The 24,047-nt window shown below is 44.4% G+C and overlaps 1 protein-coding gene across 3 annotated transcripts; it reads right to left on the reverse strand.

Annotated features, from left to right (window-relative positions):
- Positions 1 to 1,309: 1,309 nt before the first annotated feature.
- Positions 1,310 to 23,339, reverse strand: MKRN1 (makorin ring finger protein 1). Of its 3 annotated transcripts, none has more exons than XM_036111316.2 (8): positions 22,959 to 23,339; positions 14,569 to 14,697; positions 8,410 to 8,639; positions 7,744 to 7,970; positions 4,926 to 5,140; positions 4,044 to 4,154; positions 3,346 to 3,484; positions 1,310 to 2,992 (listed from the first exon to the last, which is right to left on the reverse strand). In XM_036111316.2, exons 1-8 carry the CDS (start codon positions 23,141 to 23,143, stop codon positions 2,780 to 2,782), a joined length of 1,449 nt encoding a protein of 482 aa, XP_035967209.1. In that variant the 5' UTR covers positions 23,144 to 23,339; the 3' UTR covers positions 1,310 to 2,779. The 3 variants fall into 3 exon arrangements, with proteins under 3 accessions (XP_035967209.1, XP_035967210.1, XP_077915770.1); XM_036111317.2 differs by lacking the exon at positions 22,959 to 23,339 and adding an exon at positions 22,697 to 22,774; XM_078059644.1 differs by lacking the exon at positions 22,959 to 23,339 and adding an exon at positions 15,698 to 15,719.
- Positions 23,340 to 24,047: the final 708 nt, after the last annotated feature.

Here is a 24,047-nt window from a genome sequence, read left to right on the forward strand (position 1 = left end):
GTTTTCCTTATAAAATGATGGTCTCAGCCTGGGACAGGCTGCTATGCTGTGACAACCATGACCCCGTTCTCCATCTCAAGTGGGTAGTTATTTGCTTCAAATGAATCTGTGGGAGCTCATAGGAGTTAAGAAATGGAACCAGCACTTACTGTGTGTAGTGGTGGGGCAGAGATCTGAGACCAGTTTTGTGCAGTGGAGAAGTGAGAATTTCACTTACAACAGGCGGGCACCCAGAGCGCATGTGCAATGCACAGGACAGGACAGCAACACACGTTATGACTGGCGGATACACGAACTTCCCCTGCCTTTTCCAAGATGCAAAGGGAGCTGCTCCCAACACAAACCTACCTCAACTCCAGTAAGCTATTGTCACTGCCTACGTAGACCATTCCCTGGACCACAGACTCAAATACACCAACAGGGCTGCTACTGATGAGCCTAGCCCTACTTTCCAGTCACCAAAATGCAGAGGCTTTTAAGTCTCTTCCCCACTCAGCGCCCCAACACTTCTACCTTGCCTCGGAGCCTCTCCATCACTCTGGGGGTGCATGTGAACCCCAGCACGACCTGGTCAGTAGCAGCTGAAGGCAGACTTTCAGCACTTCTGGAAGGAAGCAGTGGATACATGCGCTCACAGAAACAGACAACTCGTGGACCTATAGCTGTTACCATGACCGTGCCAAGTCACAATACACACAATTCCTAGAAATGCAAACACTGGTAATTCCTAATCCAAATGTTTAAAAGATTCCACTTACTTAAGAGTGACAGCGAGCACAAGCAGGATGAGGGGCAGAGGAAGAGGGAGAAGTGGGCTCCCAGATGAGCAGGGAGTAGGGATCATGACCTGAGCTGAGAACAGACTGAGCCCCCCAGGTGCCCCTCTAGGAAGCAGTATTTTTACAAATAAGCAATGCAAAAAGGTCACCACAGAATGGTTTTTATTAGAAGTATGATAGAATAGTCGGAGAGAAAAGTACCCTTTCAAAACACATCATGTGTTGTGACCTACCTGCTACTTGTGGGTAGGAAGCGAGTTCAACCACAGGCGGATGGCAGTGCTTTTGGCCACTCAAGGCGGCCTAAGAGTTAGTCTTGCAAATTCTCAAGTACAAAATAGTGTGATGATCCCAGCTGGTAAGGTCTCGCTCAAACATTTCTCAGCAGGCCCGGTCTAGGGAAGCTATCACTTTTCTCAATGAACTGTATCCACAGAACAACTGATGAACTGATCAGAGTCAAGAAACAAATGCTATGCTTTGACACCTACACGGTTCAGAACAGCTCATTACACAAAACAGAAAGCCAATTTGGGGTTTTTTTATTGTTTTATTTGGGAAAAGTGCTTCTTACAAAAGGGCAGCTGCAAAATACAGACACCTCTGCAACAATTACTTGTTTTTTCTTAGAGTGAAAGAATGGGTGGGATCCAAGGAATGAATCAAAGCAGTAGATGGACAAATGAGGAGCATCTCCAAGTTATTTTAGGAACTAGAGCGACAAAACTCAAAAGCTAAAGTTTCCAATCTTCTTCTAACTTAACTTTAGCTCGTCTCGTGGATTACCACCCCCGCTCCCCCTTTAGTGGAAAAGCATGACTTACTCCTGCCAACCAATGACCCCACTACAAGAAACACCTTCAACTAACCTCTGAATCACATCTGTCTACCTGCAAAGCTCAGGGATGGAACGAGGCAAATACCCACAAAAACAAACACAAAAACCTGACAACAAAACCTCAAATGAGGACAAACATTTGTCCCAAAGTGCCTGGGCTGGAGAGGCTGGGAGACGCTAAAATATTAAATACAACTGTGTATCCGAGCCCTGGTTTGTGTTACTGAATGGGACCAGCAGACAGGCGACCCCTGTGTCTAAGCCCATTTCTCTATTTATAGACAGAGCTAGCACCGCTCTACCGACAGCTACCGATATCCTGCTTCGTCCTTCACATCTATGTGCCATACGAGGCTGAAACCACTAAACCAAAGTTTTTCCACTAAGGCTAAGAACACAGCATCTATGCAGGGACGAGAAGCTTTTCCCACACTCTCACACACACCAAGTCCATCAGCCCCCGGGAGTCCGCTTCCAGCTCGGCCGTTCACACAGGCCACTGCATCTGTTGTACGTGTTCCTTCTCAACTTCCCTGTCGTGCTCAACACAGTAAAAATCTCAACACATTCGCACCTGGTTCTCGTTACCCAGTAGTATGACTTGTGCGCAACTCAACAAGAGACCAAAACCACAGAACAGGTGCACAGTGGGGGTTATGGGGTAGGGAACAGATTTAAAAACACAGATGTGCAGATTTCACCAGAAACCTTGGGTATCCACCTCGTAAGTCTGTGGCAGGCTACATGCCACAGTGCAGATCCGTCACCCATCACGTCTATTCTTGTACCCCAAAGCAGGGCCAATGCTGTTCTTGAACCTGGGATCCTCTTAAGTGTGGAGAGTCCATCAACGCTACCCTAGAACGGTGTCAATCTGGTGGAAAACAGATGACGCAACAGACCTACGCTAACTGTCTGACAGTTAAATTCATGTTACAAAAAAACTAGCTTTAAGGTTTATTTTTGTAACTTTTTAACAGAAAAAAACAACACTCCTTGGGGCAAGGTGAGGGATCGAGACAGGCCCTGGGTAAGGAGGATCACGACAGCACCTGGAGTTGATAGGCCTGCCTAGGAGAGAAACTCGGGCACTGCCTCGCCACCACAGGGGACAGCTACTGCCTGAGGCTCAGCAGACCAGTTCACCCGCCACGTCAAGCTGCTATAGATCCAAGTCATAAAAATCTTCCAGCTCATCATGAAACAAGTCCCACTCGTCTTCAGAGTCTGTCAGGTCGTCGTCCCCACCTGCAGCCAAAAGCATAAGCAACATCTCGCCCAGCTCAAAGGTGACAACCTCCTCTTCTTCGTTGTCAAAGGGGTTGCTGTTCTCTCTTTCCTCAATGAGCTCCCAGAAGTGGTTCCTTCGTTGGGCCTGTAAAAAACAAGGCCATGATAGGGATGGCACTGTCCAGTAGTATCTTCTATTCTGTTGTTTCTAAGGCAAAACATCCAGCACACCAGAGGGCATGACGAACCAGACTTCTTATTTAGGGTTGACTTTACCAATTCCTCCCCTCTGGTTACTTGAGGCAAACCGCTTACTCTAGACCTTTAAGAGCTAGCTTTTCCTCACCTATCCCTCCCAGTTTCCTGAGGTTGCCGTTCTTTCATCTGCCAGTCTCACTCCCAGACCTGAGTGTTAATCTCCTTCCCCTACCCCAATCTGTGTGGGACTCAACTGATAGCGTGGTATTTCCCCTCCTTTAAAAAAACAGCGAGAGTTACCCGGTATCTGCTTGATGTTCCCACTTTCTGTCTCTGTGGCTCCTCTCTACGGCCATCAGGGTACGCATGCTTGTAAAAACAGTTCCCTCCAAATGGGCAGCTCCCACGTCCTTCATCAAAATACCTGCACGCCTTGTTGCTGGAAAGGAAAATATCGCAACCCTTATTCACAGTGGATTTCAGGTCTGTATTTGACTATCATCCGGTATTTCTTTAAACAGGTAGTGATAGAACCAGCATGTCTGCTTCCAGCCCTCCCCAAGGTGTGTTCTTAAACGTGTGTGTACTAATGCATGAAGCACTGACTACAGCAAGATACTCTGTTCAAGTCTGTGCTGTTCGTAACAGCTCCAGTCCCGCAGATCCAGCAGAGAGAGCAATCTTCTAGGAAGCCCACACACAAGCACACAGGACAACTGTAACACGGACTCAGAATGAGGCCGGAACCCACTCATGGGGCTTCAGCTATCAGAGCAGACTTCGTTATAACCCAGTCCCTGGGCGTGCACCCCAAGGACTGCGTTATAGCAAGGTACACAGCGGGTAAGTGTTATCAGGGGTGACAAAAGGAAACTGTACTGGGAAGGCAAAGAAAGGGGAGGAAGGAGGTAGGAGTATATAGTGCAGCACTGTTCTTTTCAAAGTGAACCCAAGCGACGTTGGGATCTTAGCCTGAGAAAAGGCTGCAGTGCTCATACCTCATTGCTTCCTTGTATTTCTGAATGAGTTTCTGCTTCTCTTCTTTCTCCTCCACCCAGTACTCACTTGGAATGACAAAGTTAGATGTGATCCGGCATTCTGGGCAGGACCTGGGAAACAATGAACAGGCTGCAATGCACATCCCCCGTGACAGGCCCACTCTTCCTCAAGGACACACCCTGGTGCGTCACCTCCATACTTAAAAGACTTAACTGAAAAGCCAAGTGGGCATTTCCTGAAAGGGTTCCACACACTGTCAGACAACTGACCATTTCTTCTGAGGCAAGACAAACTCCTTAAATCAACTCAATGGCTAGCCAGGTCACTCAAAAAAAGTAACTTCCATTAAAAAAACAAAACAAAACGAAAAACAAAAACAGAAAAAAGAAAACAAAAGAAGACATTTCACACGGACTCCTTTTTCTTTCATTTAAATAAATTTATTTCTTGTAACTTTGCTCTGTTTAGATTATGTAGTTTTTGTTCAGTTATGAGAACAATCTTTAAAGGATGGTGGATTATTGGCTAGCTTAATGGATGAATAGGAAAGTGGAAAATGTAAAACGTCAGGAAACATACATTCAGAGCTAGGTAAGTTTTTTCACTGAGCCTAAACTGGCTAATCCATTAAACACAGTCTCCTCAGAAAAAGCACGAAGATTCTACTAACTGATACACAGGGTTTCCTCATTCAAATAAAAGATATACCAACTAACCTAGAAGCTAGCTGAAATACAAAGAAGAAATTCCAATTAGAATACCCCCGTTTCAAGATAAAATGCATGCATTTAAATGCGGTCCATCTGGTTGAAAGTTGGCACAAGATACTAAATTCTTCCCCAAAATAGAAAGCACAAACGAAGATTGGGGAGGAGTCTCACTTTATGATCTTGCTCTCAAATTGCTTAGCACTCCTCCACTTGCGAATACACTTGAGACAGTAAGTGTGGTTGCAGTTGGAGAGAATCCCAAAGCGGCGCTCACTGGGGTTGGCTTTTTCATAGACCACCTCCATGCAGATGCCACACACCATGTCCTTACTGCGCTGGACAGCAAATGAGAGCTCCATGTCCTTCTCATGGGCCTCAATGCAAGACTAGAAAAAGTGGAGAGATAAGAAGTGTAATCAAGTCACTGAATAATGAAAGACTTCAACTTGACAGTTAATGACTCAGTTCAAATAATCAATAGTCAACTGAAAAGATGTTCCCAACTGACTCGAAAAGCGGCTTTGTTCAAATATAGGTGGACATTCTACATATTTACATCCATCACTAGAGTCAAACTAAGAACTCAACTTCAGAAACTGGGGGAAAAAAGTATCACCCAATCTTCGCTACCCTCCGTATTACAATCCATGTTAAGACAGTTTTTCATACTAAGCTTGATCTTCTGATTTCTAAATGGAAAATGTAATTAAGATTAAGCTCTTAATTTACAACGTGTCACGAAGTGAGGGTGAAGGAAGCTAACATTTATTAGGCGACAATTAGGTGCTTGGGCACCTCATTTTCACATTAAAAAAACAGCTTTGAGGGCGCCTGGGTGGCTCAGATGGTTAAGCATCTGCCTTCAGCTCAGGTCATGATCCCAGGGTCCTGGGATCGAGTCCCGCATCAGGCTCCCTGCTAGGCGGGGAGCCTGCTTCTCCCTCTGCCTCTGCCTCTCTCTCTCTGTCTCTGACTCTCATGAATAAATAAATAAAAAACATTAAAAAAAATAATAATAAATAAAAAAAATTAAAAAACAGCTTTGAGATACTTCACATACCATAGGATTCATTCATTTAAAGGATACAATTAAATGGTCTTTGTAGATACAGTCATGGAACCATCAAACCAGTCAGTATTGGAATGTGTTCACTACCCCAAGAACCATCCCATACCCACAGCAAGGAAATCACTTCACTGGAAACCGACCCCTCCCCCACTTCATTATCAACTACTAATCTGTGGCTGTTCTTATTCAGGGCATTTCATATTAAGTGTGTCCTTTTGTGACAGGTTTTGTTCACTTAGCACATTTTCAAAGTTATCTATACTGTAGAAGGTATCAGTATTTTATTTCTTTTTATTGCTGAGTAATATCCCATCACAGGGACAGACCGCTATTTATCCATTCATCGGGTGATGGACATTTTGGTTGTTTCCACTTTGGGGCTATTAACAATTATGGGGGCACCTTGCCCACTCAGAAGAGCATGTAACCCTTGATCTCGGGGTTGTGGGTCTAAGCCCAATGTTGGGTATAGAGATTACTTAAAACTTTTTTAAAAAGAGGTGGGCGCTTGTGTGGCTTGGTGGGTTTTGGCTGAGGTTCTGGTCTCAGGGTTCTGAAATTGAGTTACCATGTCTGACACTGCACTTAGCAGGGAGTCTGCTTGAGATCCTTTCTCCCTCCCCCTCCTCTCTCAAATCTGTAAAAAGAGGGGTGTACTGGCTCAGTCAGTGAAGTGCGCAGCTCTTGATCTCGTAATTGTGGGTTCAAGCCCCACACTGGGCATCAAGTCTACGTAAAAGTGAGGTTGACGGACGTTATATACACACATACTTTTTAAATTTAGAACATGTTAATTTTAAGGAATAGAAAAAAAGCAAAGTCACCCATAATTACACATAACTACAGTATTTTAATAACATTTTTATTTTCTGAAAGTTCTTTTTAAACAATCCTAAAAGACACTACTAAAAGGGGGGGGGGAGGAAACAAATAGCACTGCTGCCAATACCCAATATAGCTGAAAGACCAGGACTTAACTTGCCCCAATTCACACAGTCAGCGTATCGTGAAGGTAGGATTCAATCATGTCTCTTATACTATGCTTTACCCAACAACCAATTAATTTTTCTAAACGTGATAATGGTTAGAAGCAGAATTTGTTGCTCCAATAAATATAAAGTTTGTAAAACAATGTCTTCAACAAAAAACTTACACTGCAATTGGGCTTAAAAACCATAGTCTGGGGGGTGCCTGGGTGGCTCAGTGGGTTAGTGGTCTGCCTTCGGCTCAGGTCATGATACAGGTCCTCGCTGCTCAGCAGGGAGCCTGCTTCTCCCTCTCTCTCTCCTGCTCCTATTCTCACTTGCGAGAACCGTAGTCTGAAATCCTCATCCACCGTGATTGGGAACGTAAAATGGTGTACTCACTGTGCAAAAAGTCTGGCATTGCTCAAAGTGTTAAGCATTGAGTTACCAGATGACCCAGCAACTCTACTCTCTAAGGTAACTTAAAACATGCCCACAAAAACTTACATATGAATGCTCATGGCATTATTCCCAATAGCGAGTGGGTGAAACAATCCTAAAGTCCTTCAATTGACGAAATGGAAAAACAAAATGTGGTATAGCTATACAGTGATTATTCAGCCAGAAAAAGGAATGAAGTGCTGATACACACCACAACACAAATAAACCTTGAAAACATTATGCTAATGTTTAAGACCGTCACAAAAGGCTACATAGGATTCCATTCATATGCGATCTCCACAACAGGCCAGGCCAGCCATTAGTAGATTAGTTGTTGCCAGGGAACTGCAAGAAGGGCAGAACAAACAGTAATGGAGCTAAGGGGCATGAAGTTTTTCAGGGGAACTGTGGTTAATGGCTGCACAAGCATGTTAATGTATTAAAAATACCAATGAGATGTGCATCTTCGAAGAAATCTCACATGGATTAACGGACTACTTCCCTGAAGACTTACTTTTATATGCTGCGATCTCTGGGCAGCATCCGTCGGATGGAGGACCTGCAGCCCACACATGTCGCAGGAGTCTCCGTGGAGATACACACAGTTCTCCCCGTACCGGCACTCTCCGACCGTAGCATAGGGGCAAAGCTGCTGCTTGGTTTCTGCTGCCGTTTGCTCTTTCTCCAATTCCTCCTTGGTCACTGAGCCCTGCGGGGATGCTTCAGTGCAGGAAGGGGCAGCTGAAAACGTTTAAGAGGGTAGTGAAGGTCCAAAATGGGTAAAGCAGATATATGAACCAAGGTAACTGAGAACCTAACTGAACAGAAAAAACCTAAGAACTTCAATTAACTCCAAAAGTCTATTGAACTAATCCCTTCACTCTTGAAAGATCAATTTTCTAATGCTGCTTGTTTAAAAAAAAAAAAACAAAAAAAAACACTTTTACGTACTTCTTGTGCGATTGCACTGATTAAAGAGGCTTCGGTTTTTCAAAACATTCTAAATTCACTGGGATTCAAAAAGTTTCTTTCACTCCATCGGTTAAGTCTTAGGTAATCCAATTTAGAGTATTAACTCAGGCTAAGTGTGAAGAGCGGAAGCAGGAAGGTTGTGAAAACCTGCTAACTGGTGAGCTATGGCCTAGCACACTAAGTTGTTTTTAGTCTTCAAAATACTCACTACGGCCACAGTAGGGCTGCCCAGGAACAAACTCAATGGCATTCACCCAGTCTTCTGAACCTGCTCCTACAGTTGCAAAGTTTGAATTTCTTGACTCGGCTTCGCCCGTATTCATTTCAACAACTGGTCCAATGCCTGATGAGAGACTTGAGGAAGCAGCAAGGGATGATTTTGCAGTTAGATCGGCAGCAGTCACTTCGTCCTGTTTCAAAGGCTTGCTATGTTCATATCTAAAAAAAAATTCAAAGTCAGCAGTCACTGTCTAGCCAGCAGCCCCAATTGGGGTATGAATTCCCTGATCCTGTCCTTGGGTTGTTTTCAAAATATCTTACCTATGAATCACCCAGGAAATTGTTAGAAGGCAGATCTGGAATTTCTAAGTCTGGGGCAGAGCCCATGATTCTGTATGTCTATCAAGCCCGCACAGGATATTACTGCTGGCCCAAGCACTCTTGAGTAGCAAGGTCACAGACCAGGGGTCAGCAAAATTAGAGCCTTCAGCCAGGTTTGGCCTAGAGGCCATGTTTGCCCACCCCTGCAGACGACCATCTATCATCCCTCAACTTCCACTCGAATCTGGAGTCTCACGGTTCCCATGGCAACTCTGCTAAAGAGACTGTGCACCGAAGATTGATCAAAGCAAGGCTGACCCTCAAACTCAAGTAGAAAACGTAGAACATTTTACCACGTATGTTCAAGTGTTCACAATATTAAACAGGAGACTTAACGATATACAACATGTATTCTTTTCCTATATCGAGTCATTGACCTGATAACTTTTCAAATTTTTACCCTATACATTTTCATTCCTTTTTCAATTGTAAATTATTAAAACACATCTCCAACTATTCCCTTCAAGAACCAACTTCCAGCCCAACAAAATCCCCACAATTCAGACATTCAGACACAATAAATTAATGATACGTAGTAAGTCTGAATTGGCATAACTTACAGTACACGTATCTAGCAGGTCTTGCAAACTAATCGGGCCATCCTACCATGGGCTAGCTTTGTTACTGGTGTGTGTATTTCCATCTAAAATAAACATAAAGGCTAACTACACACCATCCCTTAGCTTACTGCGAACATTTGCTTGTATTTACCATTGTATTTACCATTGTATTCTATCATCTCAAACCTTCATATTCCCACTCTTCAGCTTTAGGGAACCTCCTTTCCCTTGCCTTCCAAGTAACTGCTGTCAGCTATAAAACCCGGTGTGTTTTATTCCAGACTGGAATCCTGAATCATGCAAGCTGAGAGCAGAAACCACTGGGAGTATGCACTTGCACCACACCTCACTTCATTGTCAAAAAATTGTCAAGTGGTGTTCTAATGTGACTCTAAGCTGCTCTGTATGACAGGAACCAATGGCCACATAGCTATTTATACTTAAATGTACAAGCAGTTTGTTGGTCCCAACACCAGCACTAGCCATATTGTCAAGTGTTCAAGTGGCACAGGTGCTCATAGTTACCATATTAGACAGCATTTTTTAACAGATTTTACTGGAGAGAGAGAGAGCACGAGCAGTGGGGAGGGACAAAGGAGAGGGAGAAGCAGACTCCCCGCTGGACCTGAGCCAAAGACAGACACTTAACCGACTCAACTAAGCCACCTGGGCACCCAAACAGTTCAATTTTTTGAGCAACATCTACTAATAAACACATGCCATGCATTAAGGACTGTATCATCTGGGGCGCCTAGGTGGCTCAGTCAGTTAAATGAAGTAACGATCTTGGGGGTCATGAGAGAGCCCCACCTTGGGCTCCAGGCTGGGTGTGGAGCCTGATTCTTCTCTCCCTCTCCCTGACCCCCAAAGGCTTGCTCTCAAAATAAATAAATCTTTAATTTAAAAAAAAAAAAAACAACTACTACTACTGAGGGGTCAAATTTAGTGAATAAAACCGGGTCCTTGAATACAAATGATAATCTATTTTGAGTATTAACTTTCAGGGATGCCTGGGTGGCTGAGTCGGTTAAGCATCTGCCTGCATCTGACCTCTGCTCCTTGCTCAGCAGGGAGCCTGCTTCTCCCTCTGCCTCCCGTTCCCTCGGTTGTGCTTTCTCTCTAAGAAAAAAAATTGAGTATTAACTTTTAAAATCAAATCTGCCTATTTAGCCAAAGTTAATCCTTTAGTGCAGAATAGATCTATAAAAATGATTCTGAAGTGAAGATTTGTCCATAGGTACTAGGAAAGATAAAGTCCAAGTAAGAAAAAAAACCTAATAAAGAAAGATGCAAGACGCATTTTGAAAGGTGCTTACTAGGGGCACCTGGGTGGCTCAGTCATCATGATCCCAGGGTCCTGGGACTGAGCCCCGCATCAGCCTCTCCACTCAGCAGGGAGCCTTCTCCCTCTCCCTGCCACTCTGTCAACTTGTGTGTGTGCTCTCTCTCAAATAAAAATAAAAAACAGAAACCACCAAAAGGTGCTTACTAAGAAATATGGTTCAGTGAAGCCGGACCTTAAGAACAGGGATCAATCCAGCCTATGACCCTCAGGCCAAACCCAGAGCTAAAAATGGTTTTGATACTGAGCAAGCCAGCCAGGCTCCCCATTGACAAATAACTTCTTTTACAGGCCATTTATGTGGGCAATTTAACTGTATAATTCAGGAGACAGCAACGGACTTGTATTCTTGGTTTCGGTATTTTTAAATGGTTGAAAAATGTACTCAAATTTCAGCATCTCAGTAAGTTTCGTGGGAACACACCACATTCATTAGCTTATGTATCATCTACGGCTGCTATTGCACCGAGAACAGTATGGCCTCCATAGCCAAAATACATTTATTATCTGGCCCTGTACAAACGAAGCCTGCCAATTCCTACTTAAGAGGACTAACATCTACTGGATTCAGAGTCCATGATGATTGTGTTTGTAATGATTATTAAATTAATTCCTTAAGATTGATTAAAAGACCTATCACAGAATCCGTGATCCTTTTAATCAAAGTGTTAAGAAACAATACTGAGACAACACTGAAACCAATATTGGGCTTTTCTTTCACATTTTTGCAAATACTCTGGTATAGTATTAATTTCTATGTAAGGAAACTGAAATAAATTTTTCTTCCATCTTTAAGCAAGATTAAGATAGATGCTTTCCCCTCTGGTTGGCTACTTCCGACCCCCCAATCATTCCAAGGTCTGGTATCTGTCTTTAAAATTTTAACTTATGGGGCACTGGGGTAGCTCAGTAGGTTTAGCGTCTGACTCTTGGGTTTCAGCTCAGGTCATGGTCTCAGGGTTCCTAGGATCTCCTGGGAATCATGTCTGTGTCTCTCCTCCCTCTGCCCCTCTCCCTGCTTGTGTGCTCTTTCAAATAAATAAATCTTAAATACGTTAATTTATGGGACTCAATGGGTCCAGAGGGAAAGAGCCCTCCAAAAGAAACAAGATCTACCATAGCAATGGTTGTCAACCAAGGCAATACTCCCTCTTTCTCCACTGGGTGTTCATAAACAATGAGGGAGTTCTTATGGCATTGAGTAAGTGGGGACAAAGGATGTTGAGAGGTCGTGCAACGTGTACAACAGTTCTGAGTAATGAAGAACTGGCCTAAGTTAACAGTGCCACCTTCATGAAGCATGGACACAGTAACATTTGTGAACTGTTGGCATTAGGACATTGTCTTTCATCATAAACTATTACCCCTATGAGGCATTCAATATTTGAAATCTCTGGGCACTGGCCAATTTGTGTAAAAAGATCCCTACACAGAAAGAGTGAAAAGTAGGTGTAAATCTTCCAGCCTGTCTGTCCCAATTACCACAGAAGCTTCTTTCAGGCCAACTAGTAATAATAGGTTTCCCTAATTCCTTTCACTTCACCCTGAGAGCTCTAAACCTAGCTCAAATCAGATCATTGGTCAAAGAGGGAGCTGCATCTTTAAAGAAAAAAGCCAGTTATCAGGTGACTTGAAACTGCCTCCATGTCAGGGCGTCGCCATAACAGTGCACCCACCTCACTCCCTGGCCTTCAACCTCAGTCTCCCACAAGGAAGTCCACTGATTACAGGTTTATGTTGAGGATGGGCTTCCATACTTATTCCCAAGGAGAATATGAAATGCCTAAATGCCATTTAGGGCTGGGGAAGTTACCTGAAAAATAAGCTGATTAACACATACAGCCTCAGCCTTAGCTTCGATTTCTTCAATTTAACCTTTTTTTCATTCTTCCCACCTATATGGTCCAATCAGATGAGTCCCTCTTCTGAAGAAGCAGCTGATCTGTTTACCAGCTGTACTTTCCCTCCTCCTATCACACAGCATACTCTCCACTTCTCTCTGCTGGACACCCTAGTTTCCCCTCCCACTCCTGCCATTTGTTTCTTCTCTCCCCGAACGGAGTGTACAAGACTCTCGGCTGATTGTTTAGGCAAAGAACTAGGCTCCCCTACAATTAAGCTGGCCTAAAACCTGCAGAGACCATCCTACTACAAAGAATCGCTCCTTTACATATAGTAGGATGGAGTTCTACCAACCCCCCTTTCATTCTGTGACGATAAGCCTGGCGGTTTGGGTTTTTTTGGGGGGGGTGTCATTTTTCCCCTTTCCAGTAATACTGCAATGAAAAAAATTAGCAGAGAGCAAAAAGACCTAAACTCAGTTATCAGAGTTTCCATTTCTGAGCTCTTACAGTCACATGAAAAAAATCTGTTTATTTTTCTCTATCCTTACTAGATTTCCTAGTAAAATGTGGGATGACTGAACATTAATATCCCACCCATTAATAATTTCCTAGCCTTTTGAATTCTAAGCATATGATCATAGAATGCTAAAACTGGCTGACATTCCCCAAATGTCTTAACTAATATGATGGTTTATGGTTAAAGTATGTCCAGAATTCTTTGACACGCCTCCCTTCAAAAGGTGGGCCCAATCTCTCCCCTTGAACACTTCAACATGGGCTGGATTTAGTGACTTGCTTGTAATGAAGAGTATAGCGGAAGTGAGTGCAGGACTTCTGAGACTAGGACATTAAAGGCATTGTGGATGTGTCCTTGCTGGCTCTCTTGAATCACTTGCTCTGGGGAAAGATAGCAACCAAGTAGGACACTAAAGCAGCCCTAAGGAGAGGTCCAGCTGGTAAAAAACTAAGGTCTCTCGGCACCTTAGAAGTGATCCTCCAAGCCCCTGGGGAGAGGTCAGATAATGGCAGCCCTGCCCAAATTCCTGACGGCAATCTCTAGAATCTCACAGCTAGAACCACCCAAGTCAGACCCCCAGAAACTGGGAGATGTTTATCATTTCTAAGCTGCTAAATCTCAGGGTAATTTGTTCAACATCAACAGGTAATTATTTTTTTATTGGTTTTATTTATTTGACAGAAAGAGAACAAGCAGGGGGGAGGGCAGACAGAGCGAGGAAGCAGCAAGGCTCCCCGCTGAGCAGAGAGCCCAATGTGGGGCTAGATCCCAGGACCCTGGGATCATGACCTAAGCAAGGCAGCTACTTAACCGACTGAGCCACCCAGGCCGCCCCAATCAACAGGTAACTAAAACATCTTTTCTAACTTGGAAAGATTAATAAAACCTCCACCTATTTCTAAGCACAAGCCACTGCTGCTGAATCGCAATGTAACAGGATTATGGTACCAATTCAATTAATAATGATAAGAGATTAAAGAATGAATCCCTCTTGGTTCTTAACATTCTGATGGTTACTAGACACATTCCTGAGTATTCCCTCTAAATCTAAGCTTAGATTTAGTTTTGCAAGCTGAAGGGTCTCAGGAAAGTTGACACTGAATGATAAGCAATGATAAGCTCTCGTTAAGTAGTAACCTAATACACTATTCCAAATGCCTACGATGCCATTTTCTCTAATTCATTATTAAGAGGTATGCACATCACTTAGTCTTAAAAAGGAAATGTGATATACAAATACTTTCTCCACACCTTATCCCTAGGTTTGCAGAAGGAGCTCCTCAGGAATTACTACATTACAAACTCATTTTTTTGAAAAAAATGTATTAATACATGCCCTCCAAGTTAGAAATTTCTAAGTGTACTAACACTGCTAAGAAATACTTTTTAAAGCATTTATCTATTTATAAAGCTATTGGCATTATGTATTTTACTCACTTTTTCTCAACCTCTCCCACTCCACCTCTCAGCAAAACTCATCTGTGTGTTCTGAAACAATTCTTACCTGCAGCGGTCTCCGTAAATACAGTATCCTCGCTGAAAATACTTGCACACTACACCGTAAGGACTGTCAGAGAGGTCATGCGAGTAGCGGCAGTTATCTCCTTCCTTACAAACGCCGTGCATGAAATACCTGTGAGAAAAAAGAACCACAAAGTTCAAGGCAGTCCTAAGAGAATTCATGACCAATGTACACCACCAGTAACACACGAGAGTTCCATATAGTAGTGATATCCTAGTGCTGTACGGTAATATACCCAATATATCCTATTCTACACAAACGTGTGAAATGAACACAACAGCAAACAGAAATAAGACCGTATGAGGAGATTATCCGTTATGGTACCACAGGAAGCCTGCCTATACATATGTGCACCAATTTAAATTTCAACTCTGAGGTCATCATTAATCTGGTCTCTGCAGTTTGACCACAGTTCTCATTTCACAGTCCTAGGGAGGTAGTAACTTTAGCTATAATGGTAGCTCTACCTGTAAAAAAAGATAAAGCAAGAAACAATGTAGACCAGAATGGGTCAGACTACTGTATGTTTCACTACTTCACAAAACCATTTTAGGGGTGCCTGGGTGGCTCAGTCAGTTAAGGGTCTGCCTTATTGGCTCAGGTCATCATGATCTCAGGGTCCTGGGATTGGACCCCACGTTGGGCTCCCTGTTTGGCAGGGACCCTGCTTCTCCCTCTGCCTCTGCCCCCGATTCTTGCTTGCTCTCTCTCTTGTGCTCTCTATATAGTGCTCCCTCAAAAGGTTTTAAAAAGATTTTATTTATTCATCTGACAGAGACACAGAGAGAGGGGGAACACAAGCAGGGGGAGTGGGAGATATCGAGAAGCAGGGAGCCCGATGCGGGGCTCGATCCCAGGGTCCTGGGATCATGACCTGAGCCTAAGGGGGATGGCTTAACAACTGAGCCACCCAGGAGCCCCAATAAAAAATTTTTTTAAAGATTATTTGACAGAGACACAGAGGGAACACAAGTGGGGGGAGTAGGAAAGGGAGAAGCAAGCTCCCTGACCTGAACCAAAGGCAGACGCTTAACTGAGCCACTCAGGTACCCCTAAATAAAATCTTAAAAAAGAAACCATATTAATGCTTGAAAAGCCACGTGAAGGGTACCTGAGTGGCTCAGCTGCTTAAGCAACTCGATCTCAGCTTAGGTCTCCATCTCAGGGTTTTGAGTTCAAGCCCCACACTGGACTCCAAACTGGGCATGGAGTCTGCTTGTAACTTCATGTAAAATCCACATGTGAAAATATAACCAAATTTGCTGCAAACACAGAGGCAAAGAGAAATCACCTTATGTTCTTTGGTTAGCAGACTATTGCTCCTCAGCCTTAAGTATTACATGTGTACCTAACTAGCAGTTTCCGCAGTTTCCTAAACACCAAGTATCAGAGTATGCCTTAGTAGGACCTGGAATAGCACCATCAGCATCATTTGGGAATTTGCTAGAAATAAACACCTCATACCTACTAAAATCAGAAAGTGGGGATGGAGGGGGATGAGTAGAGCAAGCATCATCTACGGTTCTCTAGGTTAGGTTCTCTAGGTTAGAAGCGATAGTCATTTTTTGATCGCGTAGAGTAGAACCACCACCACCATCCTCCATCTTCCCATCACTGACTTCTGTCAGGGTTCTCCCCCCGCTCCCCCAATTTTTTTTTTTTTAAGTAAACTCTACGCCCAATGTGGGGCTTGAACCCACAACCAGAGATCAAGAACCACATGCTCTAGTAGTGACTGAGCCAGCCAGGCAGGGCACCCCAGGTTTGTTTGTTTTTTTTTAATTCTTTGCTCCTTTATTGGTCTCGGTCTCTTGAGCAGCAAGCGCAATGAAGGTTTATTTTTGGCAGGCCACAAGTCCCCAAACAGGCACCTGAAGGAAAAAGTACGTATTTCCTTAGTGTGGCTGATGACATCACTATATCCAAGAGTGTCAGTTACCTAGAATGAGTGTATACTCCACTTGCCCACTTATCTGAGTATGTACAAAATATCCATATTTACCTAAGGAAACTGGAAGGCAGCTGTCCAAAACTGAAATGTGAAAGGTTCTATTCAAAGAGTACCTGTAAAGGAAAACTTCTGCATGGCAGTACATCACTTGAAAAGACTAACATGTTGGTGTAAATAGTTAAAATGACCAATATCCTAAAGTGCCCTGGAGTTGTAGTCCGTTAGCAAAATCTAAGAATATACTAGGAAGTGATAATTTAACTATAGTTGACCTAATTTCAACTGTTATTTTAAGTTTACCATAATGTAACTCAGGCAACTTTGAGTTAAACCACTTGTTTATCAATAGGTAATTTTGGGGGAGCCTGGGTGGCTCGTCGCTTAAGGGTCTCACTTCGGCTCAGGTCTGATCCTGGGATCAAGCCCTGCAATGGGCTCCCCACTCAATGGGGAGTCTACTTGTCCCTCTCCCTCTGCTCCTCCCCCTGCTTGTGCTCTTTCTATGTCTTAAAAAAAAAAAAAAAGCTCATTTGACTGCATAAATGAAAACATCAACACAGACACCCCCTAACTAAACAAGCCAATGAGAAATTACATTGTAGGGGCGCCTGGGTGGCTCAGTCGTTAAGCATCTGCTTTCGGCTCAGGTCATGATCCCAGGGTCCTGGGATCGAGCCCCGCATCGGGCTCCCTGCTCGGTGGGAAGGCTGCTTCTCCCTCTCTCACTCCCCGTGCTTCTGGTTCCCTCTCTCGCTGTCTCTCCGTCAAACAAATAAAATCTTTAAAAAAATTAACATTGTAATCACCACAGCAGTACAATATTGCTTCAAAGTACATAGGAAAGTATCCAGGGTAGGTACCTGGGTGACTCGGTTAAGGTGTCTGCCTTCGGCTCAGGTCATGATCCCTGAGACCCAGGATTGAGCCCCCTTTCCAGCTCCCTGCACAATGGGGAGTCTGCTTCTCCCTCTGCCCCTCACCCTGTGCTTTCTCGCACTCAAGTAAATAAATAAGGATAATCTTTAAAGAAAAAAAAAAAAAGTATCCAGTTGGTAATAGGTTATCCTTTTGAAACAGTATCAGTGCTCAAATACAGTAGTTTACTGTCTCATGCCCAGTGAGAACTGTTCCTGTTTAAACACAAGAAGGTGTCTATACCTTCAGTGTTTCTTTGGGATCATTTTAAGTCAGATTCAGATACTGAGGGGCGCCTGGGTGGCTCAGTCACTAAGCGTCTGCCCTTGGCTCAGGTCATGATCCCGGACTCCTGGGATTGAGTCCCACATAGGGCTCCCTGCTCAGTGGGGAGCCTCCTTCTCCTGCTCCCCCTGCTTGTGCATTCTGACAAAATCTTCAATAAAAAAACTGGGGAGACTTTTAAATTCCAGCTTTGTCAATGAGAAGCTATGTGACTTTCGGCAGGTTTCAGCAATCTTTTAGATATAAGAATTTTTAAGTCAGTACCTGCATAGTCTATGCTATGCATGTTCATTCAGATCTGTCCTTCCACATCTTTACTCTGCCCTGCCAGACCACATTTGTTCACTATATTGGTTAATGACCAGCCTGGCAGGAGGCACACAGAACAAATCAAGTTAAGAGTAAGGCAACGGGTGCCTGGGTTGCTCAGTCGTCTGCCTTTGGCTTAGGTTACGATCCCAGGGTCCTGGGATCAGGCCAGCATCGGGTCCCTGCTCAGCAGGAAGCCTGCTTCTCCCTCTCCCACTCCACTCCCCCTGCTTGTGTTCCCTCTCTCGCTGTGTATGTCAAATAAAATAAAAAGAGTAAGGCAGGGGGTGCCTGGGTGACGCAGTCGTTAAGCGTCTGCCTTTGGCTCAGGTCATGATCCCAGGGTCCTGGGATCAAGCCCCGCATCGGGCTCCCTGCTTGGCGGGAAGCCTGCTTCTCCCTCTCCCTCTCCACCTGCTTGTGTTCCCTCTCTCGCTGTGTCTCTGTCAAATAAATAAATCTTTAAAATAAAAATAAAAATAAATAAAAGAGTAAGGCAAACCATTAAGGCAAGACACCTGTATGTCATGCCACAAGATTTTAAGTAACTGTAGTAATATAGCCAAAATACAAAGAACCTTTTCATACGCAGAAAGATATATCATGTATCTATCTGGTTCAACATGAAGCTGGAGAAGAATAATTACCCAGCAACGACATATGTTCCTGAGGTCCAGAACTAGCAACACTGAAGGAATTCAAGCAGACACAAAATCACCTGATACTTCAGAATCAACAAAAATGCTAGAACACAAGCCCTAATTAGTTACTGCCAAATACTAAACATAAATGGTTGTTTGTATGTATGGTCTGGGTTTTGAGCTTATTTTTCTGGCCCTTTATCCCTCAGTGATATGAACACTATTGGTATTTCCAGAATTAAATACAATTCTCACAGTGAAATCCCTCCTCACCAACCCATCTCTAAGATTATGATTGTGAAAAGTGTTACGCTGTATCAGGAAGTAGAAAAAAAGGCAAACCTCTCAAGAAATTTCTCCCCAAAATGAAACCGAAGTTTTGTTTTTTGTTTTTTATTTTTTAAAGATTTTATTTATTTACTTGACAGAAAGAGACACAGCGAAGAGAGGGAACACAAGCAGGGGGAGTGGGAGAGGGAGAAGCAGGCTTCCCGCAGAGCGGGGAGCCCAATGAGGGGCTTGATCCCAGGACCCTGAGACCATGACCTGACTGAGCCACCCAGGCGCCCCTTGAAGTTTTGTTTTTTAAATGCCACCACCAAGCCACCATCCAAATCTTGATGCCATTGCCCAGACTAAAGCTTCCTTTGGGGAAAAGGCTGGGCCATATGACTTTTTAAAATTTATTTTAGAGAGAAGGATGGGGGGGGCCGCAGAGGGAGAGGGAGAGAATCTCAAGCAGACTCCCCACTGAGCTTGGATGGGTATGGGGTCCATCACTCCACCGGGATGACCTCTGACCCTCCCTCCTGCTCGTGCTCTCTCACTGCAATGTCACTCGAGACACTGTCCAGTTAAGACAAATATAATCGCCTAGCAATCTCCCTACTGCTGTACCTCTTGGAAACCTGAGAACGTTTGCCAAAATACATTACAAAACACCCTAACAGTAGCTTCTAGGGTACAACAGACCCGAACAATACCCTCAAAGTACCTCTAGGCATCGTAACAACCTGCCTGTGGGTTGACGGAAGAAATTACAGAATGCTACCTAATTCAGCATTTACCACTTCATCGGCTATGGCGTTTTTTAACTTTGATACTTAATCTGAGGAGTGCACGTACTATTTTTCAGACTAGACTGCAAATTCCTGGTGGCTGAGGACCATGGTTTACTCTGCTTTTCATCTCTTACAGTACTTATACAAATAATAGTTACATATTTAATAAAAACTGTTAGGTGACATGGCAAATGTCAGTAGCAAATTAATTCTTCCTAATGAATGGGCTGGTAACTTTTTCAATGCCACCCCTTCAAAAACGCCTATATGCTAGATAGTTTCCAAGTAATAAACTTCACTATGGATAGAGACTTTCTGGAATAATTTCCTTTATTTTTAAAAATCAAAATGAACACACTTGGTTTCGGGGTATTATTTCAAATGCCAGAACAGTCATCTACCACTGTAGAACTCTCATAAAGCAGTGTCTAAATCCAAAATTATGGCTTGCAAGTTATGACTTTTAAGTATTTTAACCCTATACTCTCGAAGAAGCTAAAAGCAATAGCATATTTCATAATATTCCTCCAATAAAAAAATATGAAAAATGGCCTGGTGGGGGCAGCATGATACAGTTCCCTGGGAAGGTATAAGTTTTTCTTAAGCTGCAGACATCAAACACAATGAGGTAGAATTTTGAGAAATATGAACAGTAACCAGTACGAAAATTGAGCAATTTAAAAAAATCTGTCCTCCAAATAACTAACTTCTTGGAGGATTATGTCCTAAGTAAATAACCTTTTTTTTAAAGATTGTATTTGACAGAGAGACCAACCGAGAGCAGAACACAAGCAGGGGGAGTGGGAGAGGGAGATGCAGGCTTCCCGCGGAGCAGAGAGCCTGATGCGGGGCTCGATCCCAGGACACTGGGATCATGACCTGAGCGGAAGGCAGACGCTTAAGGACTAGCCACCCAGGTGCCCCCTAAGTAAACAGCCTTAATCAAACTGCTAGATAGAAGGAAATAAGCAGAAATACTAAAGTGTATCACTTATCTTAATTCTCCTCTAGGGAGATTTAGCAACACAATGAAAATACATTTTTGCATTCCCTTGAACATCTAATCTAGGGCATCGTCTCTTGTTGTAGGAACTAATACTTATTTAATGAATAACTGAATGAGGTAGTCCCCAAAAGATACTTAAGTACACATAAGGATAAACAAAATAGGGCCCCTGCTCAAGAAAGTTCAAGGTCCACAATAAATGAAGATCTCATATTCACTATCCAAAGAGAATTTTAAAATAGATGTTCATACCTAGAACTGAAAACAATGTCAAATATTAAAATCAAAGATATACTAGCCTGTACTTTTTAAAAATTAAAAATAACTTTCAAGAAAAAACTAGTACATCTAAGCATGTTATCTTTTACCTAATGCCTTTCCAAAATATTAGATTGCTGAGCTATGTAAATTTTTTTAAATACATATAAAATCTATTGGTTCGTGGGCAATGAATTCCCACCAGTCCAGGAACAATCTACAATATTGCATTTAACTCAAAGATCCTGAAGTCAAGCAAAGAGGAATGCTTAGTCTGGGTTTTCAGCTTATTTTTCTGGCCTTTTATCTGGCCTATTTAGTAAGCTATTCTGAATTCTGGTTATATACTGCTGAGGAACTAGAAAAGGGAAGTAAGAACAGGGCCAAGTGTCCAACAGAGAAGAAAGTGTAAAAGTGACAATGAATTCTGTGCACTGCTGTAAAGTTGGGTTCAAGTTACAGCTGCCAAGATAAAAATGAGATAACTATGGTAATGCCAGGTTGGTGATGGGTGTTAAAAGCTAGACTATATTGAGATTGTAAATGGTAGGTTAAAATCAAGGCTTTGTATGGAGTTCCTGTTAGGAACTCCTATTCAAGCAACATTATTTTCAGTATATAAAGGTAGATTGGGACTGCCGAGTGAAGGGCTAAAAACTCAGGTATATAAAGGTTACACTAGTTTTTTTTTTAAAAGAACCAACTAGCACATATAAATCAACTGCAGCATTGTAGAGAAAAGAGAAATTGTAAATAGGAACTTAACTGTTTCATGAACAAGAATTTTGCAATTCTCATTCAAGATACTGCACTTCATTCCATTCTTACGACCTACAACGACTGGTAAGAGAAGCGACCTAAAAGAGCTTTTATGCTTCTTCATCCCGCTACTGAAATTAAGCTCAAGTTTATTATTAATGCCTTACATATATATAAAAACAGAACGCCATTTAATATCACTGTTAACACCAGGACAGTGAGTTCTGTATACTAAGAATCCTTACGTATTGCATGTAAATTATCCCACCCCCGGATGAAAACCGGCATTCCAGTTGTATTTTTTCAACTGCTAGAAAAACGCTTCCAGTCGCTAATGATCACTTCTAAAAGAATCCAAGGTAACATTCAATCAAATGCACTCATCCTGTATGTACAGCTCGATCAATTTTTACACGCGTACACACGTACCTATTACCGCCATCCACTAATTTTTTTTTTCAAATACTTGCATCTATCTGACATACCAAACCCAAACAAAACTGCTCTCCTTCAGAAGTAAGATGCGTGTTATTTCAAAAGAGAACATTTTCACCGCGGGAGGGGAATGGACAGCTCGTGTGTAATTTAAGGCGGAGGAGACGACCTCAGCCCGGCACTCGGTTCTAAGACAAAGCTCAGAACCGCCAACCTCGATAAACATACAAAGAAGAAATAACAAAAGCTACTTCTCGGGTGGGGCGGGGGCGGAGAGAGACGCGAGCAGACGTTACCAACGGCTGACACGGCGCCGAGGCCAGGCGGCCAGGCCACCTCGTCCGGGCCCACGGCCGCGCTTCCCAGCCCCGCAGGCCTGCAGGGAGGCCGGCTGCAGGCTACAACACGCACCCCTTCCTTTCGAACCTGCCGAGCTGCAAGCAGGGGCTGCAGATCCGGCCACAATGAAAAGGAGGAGGAGTCCGCCCACCTTTCTCTCTACGCGGCGCGCCGCTCCGCCAGCGCGGGGAGGGCGGCGGGCGGTGCGGCGGCCCCGCGGCAGAGCCGCGCGCGCCCGGCACCGCGGCGGCCGCCGGGGGTTGACGCAGCGCGGGCGGGGAAGCCGCGGCGGCCAAACGCCGCTCTCCTCCCTCCTCCGCCCGCCCCCGGCAGCCCGCCCGCCCCTTCCTCTGCGCCCTCTCCGCGGCCTCGGCCCCCTCCCCGCGCCGGCGCCCGGCTGCGCAGCGTCTCACCTGCAGGTGACCTGCTTAGTCCAGCCGCCGCCGCTGCCGTCGCTGCCGCCTCCCCCTCCCCCCGCCCCCGAGGACGGGGAGGTGACTGTGGGGATAGGGGTGGGGGAGGCCGCTGCCACCGCCGCCGCTGCCGCTCCTGCTCCTGATGTTGTGGCTGTTGTTCCGGGAGCTGCAGCCTCCGCCATTACTGTTTATCCCACACAGCAATGGCACCGGAACTTCCGGGATCACATAGTTCCGGTCCGGCTGCCGGAGAAGGCGGCGAGGCGAGGGGAGGGGAAGGAGACTGGGGCGCCGGCTCGCTCCTCTTGGCTTCGCGTAGGGTCTCCGAGCCCTCTAGCCGCTCGGACTGCGGGCTGGAGCCGCAGCGCCCGCGGACCGCCCCTCGACCCCGGCGCCCAGCGTCCTGATTGGCGGATGAGACAGCCCCACCTGCGGGGGCGGGGCAGGGGCGGGGCCCCGCGAGCTGGGCCCACCCTCACTGCTCCCCCCACCCCCCCCACACACACACTGGGCGGCACATCTAGGGAACTTTATAATATGAAGTCCTCATTTCAAGAGTGCTAACCCAGAGGAATACCTGCTAGCAGAGGCTGATACAGTGGAGGGCGGGAATTGAGGACCTGGGTTGGAATCCAGACTTTCCCATTTACCGACTCTACCAATGGTCAGCTGAAGGAACCGGGGATACATACCTATTCTCTCTGAGCCCGTTTCCTCATCTCCAATGGGATGATAGTAGGCCCTCCCTCACAGGGTTGCTGTGAGGACTATAGGACATGCAATCACTGAGGTTAGTGCCTGGTACATATTAAACACTTAATGTTCTCTTATTCCTCCAATGAGGGTGTAATCTCTAAACCCAGGAGACTACCATGGTAGCCAAGCACAGGTTCTGGAGTCAGCTCGTCCCCCTCACCTCCCGGTTTCTCCCATTCCTGGCTATGTGCCTTTGAGCAAGCTAATTTACCTCTTAGTGATCCTGCTTTCTCTATCTGTAAGTAACAGTAACAGTAAGAGTCTATGGAAAGCACTGTTCTTTCACATAATACTGAACAGATAGTAACATAAGGTGTCTGAAATATCCCA

This window comes from Halichoerus grypus, chromosome 12 (genome assembly GCF_964656455.1).
Source record: "Halichoerus grypus chromosome 12, mHalGry1.hap1.1, whole genome shotgun sequence".
NCBI classification, from domain to species: domain Eukaryota; kingdom Metazoa; phylum Chordata; class Mammalia; order Carnivora; family Phocidae; genus Halichoerus; species Halichoerus grypus.

Excerpts from the sequence above, each read along its gene's own strand:
- MKRN1 (XM_036111316.2), bottom strand. The coding sequence starts at position 23,143 with ATGGCGGAGGCTGCAGCTCCCGGAACAACAGCCACAACATCAGGAGCA. Across the intron at positions 7,971-8,409 it reads GCAGCCCTACTGTGGCCGTA|CTGCCCCTTCCTGCACTGAA; the intron begins GTGAGTATTTTG and ends AAACGTTTTCAG. Across the intron at positions 2,993-3,345 it reads GAACATCAAGCAGATACCGG|GCCCAACGAAGGAACCACTT; the intron begins GTAACTCTCGCT and ends TGTTTTTTACAG.